Source organism: Borostomias antarcticus, assembly GCF_949987555.1.
Source record: "Borostomias antarcticus genome assembly, chromosome: 7".
NCBI lineage: Eukaryota > Metazoa > Chordata > Actinopteri > Stomiiformes > Stomiidae > Borostomias > Borostomias antarcticus.
In genome coordinates, this window is record NC_140240.1 from 27663997 (window position 1) to 27680135 (window position 16139).

At 48.4% G+C, this 16139-nt stretch overlaps 2 protein-coding genes across 2 annotated transcripts in view; one reads left to right on the forward strand and one right to left on the reverse strand.

The window, feature by feature from the left end:
- Positions 1-6383: 6383 nt before the first annotated feature.
- cUnh19orf67 (chromosome Un C19orf67 homolog) lies at positions 6384-9197 on the forward strand (the record flags this gene model as incomplete). The annotated part of the gene is made up of 7 exons (XM_084441436.1): positions 6384-6464; positions 6737-6885; positions 7026-7170; positions 7877-7977; positions 8196-8429; positions 8611-8751; positions 9008-9197. The coding sequence occupies 7 exons, from the start codon at positions 6384-6386 to the stop codon at positions 9195-9197; spliced, it is 1041 nt and encodes a 346-aa protein (XP_084297562.1).
- Positions 9198-9616: 419 nt separating this feature from the next.
- Positions 9617-16139, reverse strand: part of prr36a (proline rich 36a) — a 30760-nt gene continuing 24237 nt past the window's right edge. The window contains exon 6 of the mRNA XM_084441437.1: positions 9617-14198. Within this exon, the coding sequence (XP_084297563.1) occupies positions 13141-14198 (1058 nt within the window). The 3' untranslated portion in view covers positions 9617-13140. The remainder of the gene's footprint in view (positions 14199-16139) is intronic.

Below are 16139 nucleotides of genomic sequence, written 5' to 3' on the forward strand. Positions count from 1 at the left end.
CCCCCCCCCCCCCGTGGCTAAATCACCATGAATGTGTAGTATTGTCTGCCGAAGCTGGATACAGATAGACAAAACAACAGGACTTGTACAAAATCACCAAAGAGAACTAATGAGGGACTGTGAAGTAGGCTTAAAAACAAGGTGGCTCGATACTAGATTTCTACACATTTCAGCTTCATCACAAAAACGTTCTAGTTATTGTTTTGTTTTTGTTTTTTAAAGCTGCGCAACGTTAATAGATGCCAGTAAGGTCTGTCTTTCTTTATTTCTCTTTCGTTGTCTTTCCTTTCTTTCTTTCTTTCCTTCCTTCCTTCCTTCCTTCCTTCCTTCCTTCCTTCCTTCCTTCCTTCCTTCCTTCCTTCCTTCCTTCCTTCCATCATTCCATCCATCCTTCCTTCCTTCCTTCCTTCCTTCCTTCCTTCCTTCCTTCCTTCCTTCCTTCCATCCATCCATCCATCAGTACTGACAAATGACGACAGAACGATAAAGCCGAAGATGCTTCTTCCTCCGTCCAGATAAGACCACTCACATCATGCTGAACAGTCTATGGGAAGTATCCCTGCATGTTCCTCTGGGTGTCTGACCGCGTGTGTGTGTGTCTGACTGTGTGTGTGTGTGTGTGTGTGTGTGTGTGTGTGTGTGTGTGTGTGTGTGATCCCCCCTCACAGCCACAGTGGCAACGGACCAGCATCGTATTGGTATCCGACTGCAGTTCAGAGTTAATTAGTGGAAGAGAGCAGAAAGCGATGATCTCTCGGGCTGGGGATCGATGTGCGCGGCCTGGCCCTGGGGCGGCGCTGGAACCAGCCGGAGGTCAGAGGTCAAACTTATGTCAGGGACCTGGCGCTGGGAGCGTTGACAGCCGGTGGCAGACGGCAGAGACCAGCGCCCCTGGTCAGGGGGCAAGCCCTGGCTTTGCGGTGACATCATAGGGTGTGAACGAGGTGCGGGGGCCGTGGGTACAGGGGCGGGTCGCAGTGAGGTCATGGGAATTATGGGATGTTTTAACAGCGGGTGGAAGAGACGGAGAAAGGGGGGGGGGGGGGGGGTGGAAACTAGGGCTTCCCTGCGCCTGACCATGCCTGACGACAGCTGGCGTTAACACACATACACGCACTCGCACGCACACACGCCAGTGAGTTCATATGAATTATGAGCACAAAGCAGTACAAATCATAATGACAAATGGCTCACAGATTCATACTCCCTCTCTCTCTCTAACACACACACACACACACACACACTGAGACTCAGGGGGCCTGCTAGTGAGTGAGGGTGTGGCCACCCAGGACGGGGGGAAATAGTGAGCATGGTGAACGTGATCTGAGCTAACTGTGAGCAGACAATAGGCCCCCATTGTGCTGCTCTGGCCAGTGCCTCTTCATCAGCATAATGCCCTTTAGATCCACCCTCTACCCTCCGACACCACCGCCCGACAGAGACAACCGGCCTGAGGCACGGATAAAGCCAGACCCGGGGCACAGCAGGCACAGCCAGGCGTGGACGCCGAGAGTTGGCCAATAATGATACAGCAACAGGAAGTGTCAGCGGCTTGAAGTCAGATTGAGACAAGCGATTGGTCATTAAGTTGGTATTTGGTGTGGGGGGGGAAGTTGGCGGTCAGTCAAAACAGGACGGCAGTGTTCTTCGGCGTGTGCTCTACAGGAACGCGGAGCTGCCGCATGCGAGACCGTAGTAGTGAGCGCGTGACCGCGATCGCCGCTACCTGGAACGCCGGTTTCTCCCGAAATAAAATCCCCATAAGAATATCCTCTGAACACAAAATCCCTGTGTCAACAGAAGACAAACGTAGTGATCTATTTAAACAGTGAGGAGCAGCAGGGCCGTATTTGTTTTCAGGAACCTCCACGTTCTTAAACATATTAGCGTGGCTCTGACTACACGACCGCAGGGCTTGGCTGAGAAAAAGCCTGAATTATGGTATGTGCATGTCTGTCCCATTACGTCATGCCCAACGGTCTATGGGAAGTATCCCTGCCTGTTCCCCTGGGTGCTTGACTGTGTGTGTGTGTGTGTGTGTGTTTTTTACAACCAAGAAGCAGCTTGGATATCCGGTTAGCAATACCCACAATCCAACTCGTTTGCACAGTGGAGCATAAGATCTTACCGGCGTATCCCTCGCTACAAAGGGGGTTCAAGCATTCCTCGCTCCCCTTTGACCTTTAGGAGGAAGTGTGACGCAGTCGGGTTCAGATTCCTATTGGAGGCTGTTCTGTATCTGCCTTCCTGTGCAGAGAACAAGAGGCGCGCTGTGGGCAGGCGACCACTGGAGTCTATGTTCAGAGGGAGACTTCATCAACTGAGTCACTCAGGCAAGCAGAGTTTAAACCATGAGAGGGAAGTCTTGTTGGTGAAGAGGGATAAAAGCCTAGTGTCTCAAAAAAAAAAACAGGATGCGACCAGGGAAATGTGGGGCGACCCTTCTCTCTGCTTTTCACCATCTTTGGTCTCGCTGTGGCCGAGGTTGGTCTCTCGGGATTACAGCCCCGGTCTCTCTCTCTCTCTCCCTCATCTCCCTTTCTAGTTCCTTCTTCCTGGTAATGCCCGGCTTCCTCCGTGGCCAACGGGCAGCCTGCTGAGGTCTTGGAAAGGGCAAAACAGACCCCCGTATGGAAAAACGGAATATGTCAACAGGCTCCCTCCCTCGCGTGGCGCTTTCTAACATTGTGTTCAGTGTTTCGCTGTAGGCTGCATTTACAAGAACTATGTACATAAACACAAGTCTGTTTGGTTCTTTTAAGAAAGTTTGTCGAGGAAAGTCGACGGGGGGGGGGGGGGGGGGGAAGCAAGTGGGTGAGGCAGCCCACTAACCCAACAGTAGCCCTTTTTAAATCTAGTAAGCTGAGATGGAGCATATAAATATGATGCATAATTCAAAGACAATGCCTTAATGTGCTTCACTGTAGTAGCTCACCATGGTTTACTCATATAAACTAGGGCAAATGGGAGGCAGCAGTCACAAGAGCGTGACCAGGAAGACTTGCAAAAATTTCACTTCCCCACTGACAATATGAAAATCATGACTAGTGGGCAGACTATCCCTTTAAAACGAGTTCCCCGTGACATTTTCCGTGAGTCATTGTGCCTTGCACCTGTGCTGAGCGGTGTTCAATATTACCATTGTACAGCAGCTGACACCAAACCCTCTTAACATTGAGCCTAAATGTCAGAGACTATATCAGGATACAGTTGGATAAACAAACATGGCCTCTTTAATAAACAAACGTGGCCTCTTTAACCGTCACTTCAAAAGTATTCGTTTCTTGACACCTACCTGTGGTGTCTGTTTTGTGTTCAAAGAAAAAAACTTGGAGTTTCCATTTGGTTGGCAATACAACCACGTGCTAAGAGGCATGAGATAATGCTATTAGGACTGTCAGCACACCATCATCATCAATGTTTTTCCTATACACATTGTCAATGGGTAAATGCAAGTTAAGTGGTAGACTGCTCTTAGTTCCAAGAACTGGGGAGGCCCATTGGAGATATAGGCCTAACTGTGTGTGTGTGTGGTTTTGTGGTTGTGTGTGGTTGTGTGTGTGGTTGTGTGTGTGTGTGTATACCAAACACCCACCTGTATTGTGCCCGGTGCACATCCCAAGAACCTACAGTGACATAGAGCCTGACCAGAGCCATACCACCAGCACAACCACACCAAGGTGACCGTGTATTGGGCTACTGCAGTGTGAAACACGGACAAATACAGCCGCAGCCAACAAGTGTCTAGACAGCAAACAGTTGGCGACTGGCCTAGTAAACCGGTAGAAATGATCTCGTTATGATTGACATGAATCGTGAATTGGCAACATGCATACAAATAAACAGCACAGGGATTGGGCAATGAGCCGTTACAGATAACACAGAGGTTACAATGTAGCAGGATGTAACTTCATTAACTTACTTGTATTGAATCGTTCGCCATGGTTGATTTTGCTGAAAGATGCTTGAGTAGGCTAGTCGTGCACGAGCGATGTCGTTTCACGGACAAAACTAGCCACACGTGGGTTTTATTGATTTCGCCAACAAACTGTCAATTCATCCAATTTCAAGGCAAATCTTCCCTCTATTAGAGGACTCGCAGCCGCATTGTTGATGATATCGGAACTTTTCGGACCAGCCTATTGACGCGGGGAGGTAACGTTAATCCGCATTGTTGTTGCCTGAACGCGCCACTGCCCAAAGCAGATTGGTCATCAGAAAACGGTTATTTTGTACTTCGCTACCAAATCGGCGATTGCTTTGCAATATACAAATTGTTTCCAGTTCCGCGTTTCAAATAATGATAGGATAATACGTAAAACACAACTGTTCAGTTCATTGTTCCTTTTCTTTTGTGTCTAGCAATCAACAGCTAGAGCGCAATATTAACATTTCGGTACGACTCCATATCAATATTGTCTCCAAACGGGGATGAAGTCAGTCAGAAGAGCCATTGCTGCTCACGTACAATAAAGAGGCACAAAAAAAAACAACTAGAGCCTCTTCTTTCTTTCCAACATCCGTGAAACATGAACACTCGTCAGTCTCCGTATCACATGCCACACAAGCCTTCTTTCAATCCGCCCTGAGCCGTTTTCCGTCACAAACACTACCTTGTGTTTCTCTCCGGTGCAACACCGAGGAAAAAAAAAGGAGTGTCAGCGACAACGGCCCGGTTCTGTTCTGAGTCGGTTCTGGAGGCAGAGTGGCCTCTCTGATGAGGCTCTCGAGCGGGAGGTACTTTCTCAGATGGGGCCGTGGCGCGCACGCGCGGTTGATGCTCGCGAATGGCCGGGCAGCAGGAGCGCGCGCCCACAGTATCATGTGACCATGCCCAAGAACATGGATGGATTTGTCATGTCTAAACTTCTCCTGATGAACGAACTGTTGCATGTTGTCACACCTTTGACCTTCTAACAGTTACCAAACTATACATTATGTAAGTCACGGTAGCCCAGACCTACCAACAAGTGCAGTCAATCAAAACACTAGCCTTTTTTAGTAAAACAAGAAAATGTCAAAAACTGCTGAGAAATTGCTCAGGGCTGTTCAATATGAATCAGGTTAATAAAGTAGGCTATACCCGTCAACCCAAACAAACCCAACCCAAATGTCTAAAAGACCAGAGAGAGAGAGAGAGAGAGAGAGAGAGAGAGAGAGAGAGTGTAAGTGCATGTGTGTTTGTGCTTGAACTCTATTTACCCACAAATCCCTCCATCAAACCCAGGCCACATGTTAACCTAGCCCTTGCTAGATAAAACAACAGTACTTAGTGGCTATTTCCCATCAACGCAAAGACTGGTCAAACCCTAACCCCAAACCTAACCTTAACCCAACCCTATACCTAACCTTAACCTAACTCTAACCTTAACCCTAAACGGCCTCTGCATTTATTGAAACTAGCCTTTATGTAACCCATCTGTTTCGGCATGTCCAGGGTGGGATTACACCCTGGGACGCCCTCTTGTGAGGCGGACACGCTGACAGTTGCGCCCAAAGGGATGTCCCTTTGAAGGCCTGTCAGTGTTCCTTTGAGGAGTGATTTTCACCAGCTACTCCATGTTTCATTTAGCCTGGAAGCCAGACTCATCATGGGAAAAAATGAGCCTGGCTTCCAGGCAACGTTTCACATGGTTACATTTACCATAAAACAACTGGGCATCTGAACTGATACAATAGGACTGTAATGAGTTGATAACACTGCTGCACTAAATACCTGCTTGGAACCCTGACCTAACTGAATCAAATCAATCAAATAGAGAGCATTTCATACACAAAGGCAACATAATGTTGGGGGGTTACATATACTGGTCGTATGCCCCTGATTTTGGAGGGGGAGCAAAAAATTGGTTCACCCATTTGAGCCAATATAGGGCACCTGTATAAATTATTTCCTGACCTCTCTCAACCAGATCGAGCGAGGTCTTGGAAAATGTTGACTATCTGAAATTGCAGATTACAGAACATGCGCAGCATAACTGTACCACGTTGTAAGAAACGCAGCACTGTCAAAAAAGACATGAGTAAATACAAATATTTTATGTGAATGGTAGGCAACTATGCTATATCCCAGTCACCCTTTATAGAACATATATTACAGCAGAAAGCTCTTATAACATACATAGTTAACTAGATATAACAACCAGACAGGAGAGAGAATCAAACTCCCTGGAGAGAAACAGGGGGACCTCTACCGGAAACAGGGGCCGCAGAAGCAGCGATCGTCATCAGAGGTGAGCCTACGTTGCTAACTAGCTAGTTAGCTAGCAAAAGTAAATATATGGTGTGGTGCCGTGGCATAGTTAATTACTGGTACAACGGACCGGTTTCTTGTATTTGAAACTTGATTTGTTCACTGTTTTGAAAGCCACTGCTAGTTCACAATGTCAGATATCAAGGTCTCAACCGGGCAGTTCAACGGGAACTCTCCTGCAACGGAGGCTTCAGATTCAGAAGAAAGCATGGCAACATTAAAGTTACAGGGAGTCGAGGTTGAGGATGAGAACAATCCCGAATCATCACAACCAAACGGTAAAGAAGGTGAACATTTGTAAATGCATCTAACTAGCCAACATCTCTTGTTCGGGCAATATTGTACATAGGGGGGAGGTAAGCTGTTAGTGCTAGATAACTAGCTAATTAGCTGACCTGTCCAGTACTAGCCTCTCAACCGAACTTCTCAGAACCAGCAGAGGACGTGGTGGATGATGATCTGGCGCCCTCGTGTGTTGAGAAGCTGAACTGCAACGCCGAAGAGGCGGGCGGCGCCACTACACCTCCCGGGCAACACATCAGCGCCATGGATGAGAAACTCAGACCCATCGAAGAGCTAGTCCAACATCTGCTGAATAAGGCTGATGAGTTTCAAACGCACCATGTACACAGGTAGGACACTGTGCACTTACAGAGTTACATAATGTAAATATGATTTAACATAGTTTATTTAACTTTGGAATAACGGAAGAGGAATTTTAGTCTAGACCAAAGAGGAACCCCCTACATCTGTGTGTGTGTTTTTGGTGCAGATGTGACCATCTGCAGAACGAGGGCTTTTCTCAGGTAGTAGCTGCTTTCCTGCGTACCTACCAGCCGTACCTCACCTACCTGGAGTCCAACGCCCACAGCGTTCTACCACAGCGCCCCCCTCTGCCAGCGCACATACGCTCACGGGTAAGACGCCTGCGCAGATGTGCCAGAGGTTGTTAGGATCAACGCTGGAGTGATGAGCAGCCCTGCCTGAGACTGAAGAGCTCAAATATCACCCCGGGTCTCTGGGGTTCCTCTTTGGTCTAGAGGTACATGGATGTTTGGGCTCTCATGTGGATGGTGGGTGGTTCAATCCTCACCTCGACCCAACCATGACTCACACACACGCACACACACATACACACACATTTTTATCAAGAATGTGACTGTATAAATGACAGAGACAGATTGACACTGACTGAAACAGAGAATGATCTGTTTATTATCCATGTATATGGTTCACACACACTAGGAGACGACACAGGACAGGGTGCAGGACAGGACAGGACAGGACAGTGCAAAGACATGATAGTGCGAAACAGTTCAAAAAACAAATGCAAGCTCAAATACAAAATACCCCAAAACATTGCAACAATATGCAGTGCAATGTACAAATGATGATATACTGTTAAAAAGTTAAAAAATAAAGGGGTAGGCACAGTTCCAGTGTATGTACAGAATGGGGTGTGGTGAGTGAGTGTGTGTATGTGTGTGTATGTGTGTGTGCAGAGTGTAGTGGGTGAGCAGTGTTACAGTATGTATGGTGAGTGCAGTGTGTGTGTGCCGTTAAGGTTTGTGGAACCAAGGTCTGTGTGTGTGTGTGTGTGTGTGTTGCCATGTTCTCACGCAGCTGTTAGACTTCTCCCAGCAGCTGTGTACCAGACTGGAGCAGCTGCTCCTGACGTTTGCCAACTACAAATTCCTGTCCCTGGATGAGTCTGAACCCGATAGGTACACACACACACACACAATACACATTATATATACACTGTAATAGTATGTATACACACACGCACGCACGCAGAAACATCCATACTCATTTGTATATATACACCGTAAATAGTAATGTACACACACACACGCACACAAAGTAAACTTTATTCACGCCTATCACTCCTCCTTCTCCCGCCCTGACGGCCATTTTGTTTTGGCCCTTCTCCGCGGGGCAGCGTGTCCCACTTCTACGCGGGGAGATGTCAGGTAGAAGGGATGACGCTGTCGGCGTTCCGGTACTGCCAGCCGACCCCCTACCTGGCGGGCCTCGGCACCGGCCCGTTCAAACGCATGCGCTGGAACGTGGAGAGACCGCGCGAGAGCCGGGAGACGGAGGGAGAGATGGCCGGAGGAGAGACCGGGGGAGAGGCCGCGCCGGAGAAAGCGGCGGCAGCTGTCGTCACAGAGTAGTGAGGCTCGGCGAGGATGGATAGTAGACTATAGTTAGATGGATAGAGAGAGAGAGAGAGAGAGAGAGAGACAGAGAGAGATAAACGGCAGAAAAGGAGGTAGAGCAGTATTCTCCCTTGTTTTGGGATTCAGGTCTCATAATATGTGTGTGTGTGTGTGTGTGTGTGTGTGTGAGAGCAGCTACTTCCTGTGCTACGAGGATGTCCCCGAGGAGCACACACAGGGCGAGGGGGCGCCGGTCGCCGAGCCGGTCAGGAAGTGGTCCATCGGCCGTTGGGTCCAAACCCACCCTGACCCAAAGACAGACGGCATCTATGACTGGTACACAGATTCTCAATGTGTCTCAACCACTCTGTTATTCTCCTACCGCTTGAAATGGTGAAAAGTAACAATTAAAAACAGAAAGGCAAAGATATCAGTCACATGTAATGTACAGAATACAGCCAGTGAAATGTACAGTACAGTGAAATGTTGCTGCTGGCTCCAAGATACACTCATTACAGATAAACTCCAATATTCACATTGCTCTACCAGCCATGTGTGTGTGTGTGTGTGTGTGTGTGTGTGTGTTTTCCAGGATCCTCTGCGCGGTTCCCCAAGGCCAGTATCACAGGCTGTTGTGTCTGGGTAGCGAGGAGCCTTCGGCCTGCATTGCCACTGATTGCCTGGTGGGGGTGCTGTTGTCGCAGCGGGGTCCAGAGAAGAGCGGCAGTCCAGAGGCTGTTTCCCCCAGGCCGAACTCGAGGGCTGGTCAGACGTTGGCTTAACCCCCCTAAGGGTTCAGGTTATGGTCGAAGAAGGAATCTGGTTCTAGATTTGTTGGAGCATTCCACTTGTTCATAGATGTTTTTTACAGGATGTTATGGAAGGACTAAAATACTGCAACTTACTGTATAATAGTACAGATAATACTACAAGTTTGAATACCCGTGTTCTGGTCCTTATTGGCTAGTCAATACTTGAGAGAATATGATGTTCAACGACTGTTTATATGCAAAACTTATTTTGTCTGACTGAGCATTTGTTGCCATGCTCACCAAGTTTTTTTTAGGATTAAATAAAAGTTGTAATGTTTATATGTTTGACTCATTTTGTGTCGAGTTATTTATAAAAGCAGTCTTGGAAAAAAAGATTTTTATTTTCATAGAACAAAATGCATTGAAATAATTACACAAACACTTCTTCACAAACTTGAATACATCAGGGAAATCTGACATTTTTTAAATGAGCTGCCATGATTCTGAGCACCACAATGTGAAAACGCCCAATTTCCTTCAATGTAACAAAAATATCCATAGTAATTACACATGCAGCCTCCTTCATTTTAAATAAATTACAAAAGTATACAAAATGGGAGAATTTTCCATATTTTTCTTCACTAGTGAATCAACATCCCATTGTGCTATGTGGGTGTGTCATCTGCAGCAGATGGCTTTGTTGGTTATAATAGCACAAGTGGTTGCCAGGTTTGTGCAGGATGCTTTGATAGGCAAGAAAAGTTGCTTGTTGAAAGGCAAGTTTAGTTTGATTTCAAAATTACATAAATTACAAATGTGTAATTAGCATGGAAGCTCAATAATTTAACAGAAACCTAATTCCCCAAGCAATAATTAAAACATTTCAGAAATGCAGGCCAAATTGCACTAAGATAAAATTGTACAAAAGAAAACCTCTGTCTACATCTAATTCCAGTTCTAAGCTCGAAGCTCAAATTCCAATAAACCCATTTCAACTCTACCATACTTATCCTTCATTTACTAAAACAATATTACTAGAACAATATAGCTATAAATAAATCTCTTCATCTATCATGTCTAGATATCTACAGTAAAAAATAAATTCCATTGGTTTTCCTTCCTTGCAGTGAATCAGCTCTAGCAGTTTCCCTTTTCAATAATATCCACTAAAGGAATACAAAACACAACTGTAATTACACATTAACAACACAAGACAGAAAAGTCCAGCTTTCACAGATGCATTGTGCATGGGTGGCACTTTGGGATCTGGACATTAAGATGGCCGACCCCTCACATTGGAATGTACCAGTCTTCTCTATTGGCAAACGCCTTTTGCTACTTTGTTAAACGGCTTCTATATAAGACACTGGATAGCCTAGTCTAACTCACATTTGGGCAATTTGCTCGTTGCACCCCTTAGTGAGAAGAGCACTATGGGAAAATAACTTCTGCTACTATGCAGCAAAGACAGCAGGTAGAGTCCATCCCAGCGTGTCATTGTAAAAGGGTTCTTCATCATCAGTCCCTAGTGGGACGGCCAGGTGTTCATGTCCCTCAGGGGTGATGCTGAGCCTCTCAGACGAGGTGGACGGTCAGCCAGACAGCTGTTCAACTCATTCAGCTAATAGTCCACGTACAACTCCTGTTGTGGGAAACACGGCTCCTAAGTGACCAGTGTAATTCATTCAGCTTCAGTTTGGAATACAAGTACCATTCATAGAAACAAGTAGTTTGTGGCCTCTCTTAATTTTGTAACCTGAACAGACAAAGAATTACATAAAATAGTGTCATGCTTTTCATAACCACAAACATGATTCGAACACTTAAGCAATTCAACTTGTTCTTTGTTTGAGATGCAAGCGCACACGGACGAGACAAGTGGACACACAGACAAATGTACCACCAATTCTGTACCACTTCACTAGTTAGACAGTTAAATATGCAATTCCCACCCCATAAATGTCATGGCTACATAATTCCCTCCTAAAATAGCTCCCACTTTCATCCTCCCTCCAAATGGACCCGCCAGCCTCACAGCAAAACCGGTAGAACCCAGAGAATAAGTCTTGTCCTCCAAGTCTTTTGTGAAGGACAGTCTGACCCTGGTAATTTCTCCATTACCTCACTCATCGAAGCCCCCCCCCCCACCCACGGTGACATCATCCGTATCCACGGAGACAGAGACCCAAACGAGCTCCGCCCTAGAGAACACCCAGGGCACGGGACAGAGCTATAAAATGGAGGCCTGTACCAAACAGCTGTCCCTGCAAAGTTATACACACATTACTTCATGTTTTTTTTGCACCACTTTTGACCTTTGTCAATATCTTACTTCAGCCAGTAGTGGGGAAACAAAATCCTTCATTTCATTTGAGTAAAACACCATCCGGGAATAGTGGGCTCCATTGGGAATCAATAAATAACCACATAAAATTTGAATATATAGTAATAAATATTGTGAACCAGTGTTTCGGCTACAGCCATTAGAGTAGAAGGCTTCTCTGGTGGGACATGTCCTCTGGACGGTCGTCCCTCTCCAGGGAACAGCGCCCAGCTGGAGCTCAAAGCAGGCGTTCCATGACAGGTTCAGAGTCCGCAGGGAGTCAAGTGCAGGTCGTCAGCAGTACCTACAGTACGAGCTTCGCAAAGAAAAGAATACTGCTCTCGACCCAAGAATCGCTCGTAGTAAATCGATAGTAATTCAATGCAGTCAGTAGTGAGAGGTCTTCAGTGATCACCTGTGTGAGAATAGTGAATGGGCCGTATGGGGGAGAAGACCAGTAGTTTTGGCTTCGGTAAAAAGCAAAAGGGCCATTCATTGCTACAGTAACGCACACAAATTGAACCAGTGAAAAACTAAATTATATTTGAAGGTGATAACATTTTTATGTAGACAATTTTTTTTTTTTTTTTTTTTAAAAGGCTTTTGAGTTAATAGTATTACAACTCCTGATTGGTCCCTATACGCACTATGGTACCAACGGCGTAATACCATTGGCTCACGAGCCTCATTAGAGATGGGAACCAAACCTCAGACGGATATAAACATTCATTTTGGACCCGTCAAAATTTGTAAAATGATAAATTCATAATGAATTTCTTTTGAGGTGGGAAAACCACATCTTCCTAAAGCAGTGTTTTTTTGTTTTAATGATTCATCTACATAAAAATGTTATCTACCTCACCTTTAAGCAACCTTTATCGTACCAACCTAATCTATGCGAGTGACTGTTTTGGTGCTGTGGGCGTCTAGCCTGGTGTGGCACATTGGTTTGGCAGGCAGGATGGATGGATGTAGATTTCCATTACAGCGTTCAGATGACTCCTCCCACCTCTTGAAAGGGCGCGTGTGTGTGTGGACACAGTGTATCAGTGTTGTGCTTTTAGTGGTGTTGGATACCACGTATGAGGTAAGACGAGCGTTGGGTTACAGTGTAAGGGCCAGTGTAGTGTCATCTTGCAGCAGTCCTCTGTGTGTGTGTGTGTGTGTGTACAGCAGTGATGTGACAACCCCTGGTTCTATGCAACAGTGTGCTTGTGTGTGCAAGAGACAGAATCAATCAGGCAAAGGTGAATCTTCAGTGTGTGTGTGTGTGTATTTGCTATAGCACATCTCTGCATGTCCCTTTGTGTGCATCTGTGGTTGCAGAGTGCCTCACACTATGCGTGTGTTTCAGTTCATCGCTAGTACCAACAGTCTATAAGAGAGAGTGAGTGTGTTTGAGTCCATCGCTACTAACAGTCTATTAGAGTGTGTGTGTGAGTCCATCGCTAGTAACAGTCTATTAGAGTGTGTGTGTGTGAGTCCATCGCTACTAACAGTCTATTAGAGTGTGTGTGTGTGAGTCCATCGCTAGTAACAGTCTATTAGAGTGTGTGTGTTTGAGTCCATCGCTAGTACCAACAGTCTATGAGAGAGAGAGTGAGTGTGTGTGTGTGTGTGAGAGAGAGTGTGTGTGTGTGTGTCCCTCCCTCAGTGATGTGTCTCCAGCTCCACCACGGTCCACTCCCCCTGTGGCGAGCTGCCGGGCACCTCCGGCGAGAAGCTGCTGACGGAGGTGACGGTGGCGGAGGAGGGGGGGGTGAGCGGAGCCAGCAGGCTGGGCCAGAGGCTGCTCTCCAGGGGGCTCAGCGTGCCGCCGCCCCCCCCGGGGAGGAGCAGCAGCGAGGAGCATCCGTCGCCGGTCAGCAGCAGCGTCTGGTTGATGAGCTGCTGGACCATGTCCACCTTCGTCCCCCAGTCCAGGTCCAGGGGAGGGGGCCTCTCCTGCGGGGAGGGGGAGGTGGGGGTGGCGTCGCCCTCGGTGGGCTCGTCCCCCGGACGGCGGGGGTCCCGGGGTCCGGGGGAGTCCGGCGGAGGGGGCGTGGGGTCGTCGTCAGCGGACGGGTCGGGGTCGTCCCGCTCCTCGCCGGACGCCTCGCTTCCGGGAGCGTCACTGACGGCCTTCTCGGACTCTTCGGCGTCCGGCTCCTTCTCTACATCATCATCATCATCCTCCTCCTCCTCCTCCTCTTCCTCGCTATTCTCAAGGGCCTCATAGATGGTGCACAGCCCTGAGGAAGGAGACAGCAGCACCGTGGACTGGCTTGTTTGTTGTTGTGGTTGTTGTTGTTGAGGCTGCCGACTCTGCTGCTCCAGCTCCTGCTGCCACTGCATGATCTGCTGCCTCTGCTTCAGCTCCTCCTCCTGCTGCTGCAGCTGGAGCTGGAGGCAGTCCCTCTTCTGCCTCTCCGGCTCCGCCCCCTTCCCCGGCTCCGCCCCCTCGCTCGTCGTCGTCTCCGCCCCCGCCTCCTCCTCCTCTTTGGGTCGGCCCTGTTGCTCCTGGCGTTGCTGGATCTCTAGGAGCTGGCGCTGGTGCTGCTCCAGCCGGCGGAGCTGGGGGCTGGCCTGCAGACGGGGGCTCCGGGGGGGCAGGTCGGCGCAGGTCAGCCTGGGCAGCGGTGGCGGCGGTGGGGGGGAGGTCACCACGTCGCAGGGGGTTCTGGGAGAGGCGGGGTCGCGGCGGTGCGGGTGGGGCAGCGCGCTGAGGCCTGCGCGGCGAGGCCCGGGGGTGTGTGTTACGAGAGAGAGAGAGAGAGAGAGAGAGAGAGACGGACATGACAGACAAGAGGACAGGCGGTGAGAGAGCAGTGCAGTGTGGGTGAGAGCAGCAGGGGGGGGGGGGGAGACACACACACTCCCAAGGAGAGAGACCCTCTTGGAAGATCGTCCTCTTTGGCGAAGACGGTTGGATGTGTTTATGACCAAAGTGACTGTAATGGGAGTTTACTTAAGCGCCGGCTGTTTTGACAAGCCTGCCGTATTCATAGTTAGCTGTGTGTTTGCAATAGCAGTGAGGGGTCAAAACGTGAACAAAAGGCATTGTGGGATAGCAAAGGGTGCAACAGTGGCTAACCTGGAAAGCAAAGCATTGTGGGGGTGAGAGGAGGCGGTGTTGTGAAGAAGGGGGATGGGGGAGAGGGGTGTGAGAGGAGGGCGGGCTGGGGGGGGCGGGGTTAGAGCAGTAATGCATCTGTCATCATTAACCCTTTCATGAACCAGAAAGAAAAAAGTTCTCTCCTCGTTTTGTGCAATAAAGCGGCCAACTTCCTGTATATGCAGTAACTACCGATTACAGTGTTCGTGAAACAACCAATCACAGAAAAGCTTGTGAGCATTAAAAGTCAGACAGTCCCCTCCCATAGGGGCAGGTAAGTTAGTGAGACACATGCAAGATCAGAGCTGTAACCATGCTGGTATAGACACACACATAGTGACACCACCACGCGATGTGAACCGGACCTGTTTAGCTAGGCTTCGAATCCGTACTAAAACATAGACACAGGCCCCGTTCCAATACAAATGCAACCTTTCCTTCTTCCTTCCTTTCTAATCACTGAACCAACATGATTGGATCCAAGCCGTAATTCTTCAGCAATACATCCATGTCAGATCAGTGAGTTCTCCCAGGAAGGTAGAGAGAGAAGGAAGCAACTGGAAGAGTATTGAAACGGGGCCCTGAAGCCAGGCCGTCGGACCCGGGGGCCCTAAGCCGAGGCTGCCACTGTGACGTCATGCAAACAGGTGTCCATTCACAAAGCCCAGTGCCATTAGACAGATGAGGTTAAATGGGTGCGACCGGTGGACATGCACGTTTTACAGAGATACGGTCAAACAGCACGTGGTACAAGCGGAATGGAAATGGAACGGAGCCAAAACACCGAGCAGGGACACAGGTACAGGAAGGAAAAGAAAAATACAGCAGTGGAGCAGGACGGGGTGTCGGGGCGTTCTCCTGGTAAAACCGGACGGGCGACGGGAGTCTTGTCGCCTTCTCAGTTGGTTTGGGTGATGGTGGCACAGGAGAAGAGGAGGCGAGAGAGTTCCAGGAAGTCTGATGATGATGGAGGAAGGTCTCCCGGGAAGGGGAGGAGCAAGGTGTGGAGGAGGGGGGGGGGGGGGGGGCGGGTCATAACGACTGAGGTCCTCTGAAAGTCTCTTGGTCCTATTCTAGATGGCAGGAAGAGAAGGTGGGTGGTGACTCGCGCTCTGTGTGTGTGTGTGTGTGTGTGTGTGTGTGTGTGTGTGTGTGTGTGTGTGTGTGAGAGTGAGAGTCTGTCGAGGTGTCTCTCTGACCTCACATCCCTACTGCCATGTAGCTGACTAAGTGTGAGGTGTCGTTCAGTTAGATGAACTCAGTCCCAGATCCCCACAGGAAGAAGACTGCCAGGGAACAGAGGACTCGTTAAATATCTAATCTTTATTTAAAGCTGAAAATGGTAAATACTCCAAAAGAAGGACAAACGTAAGAAAAAGGCGAGGGGAGAGGGGGGGGGGAACCTAACCTTAAAGTGCCAGAAGAAAAGGGGAGTGTTTGGGGGGTGGAGGAGAGAAAAGAACAGTCTCTCTATCTCAGGAGGGAGGGGGGGGGGAGTTTAAACAAAACAACAAAATGAAAATTACAATCAAAATCCATTAGCATTTTGTTCAGT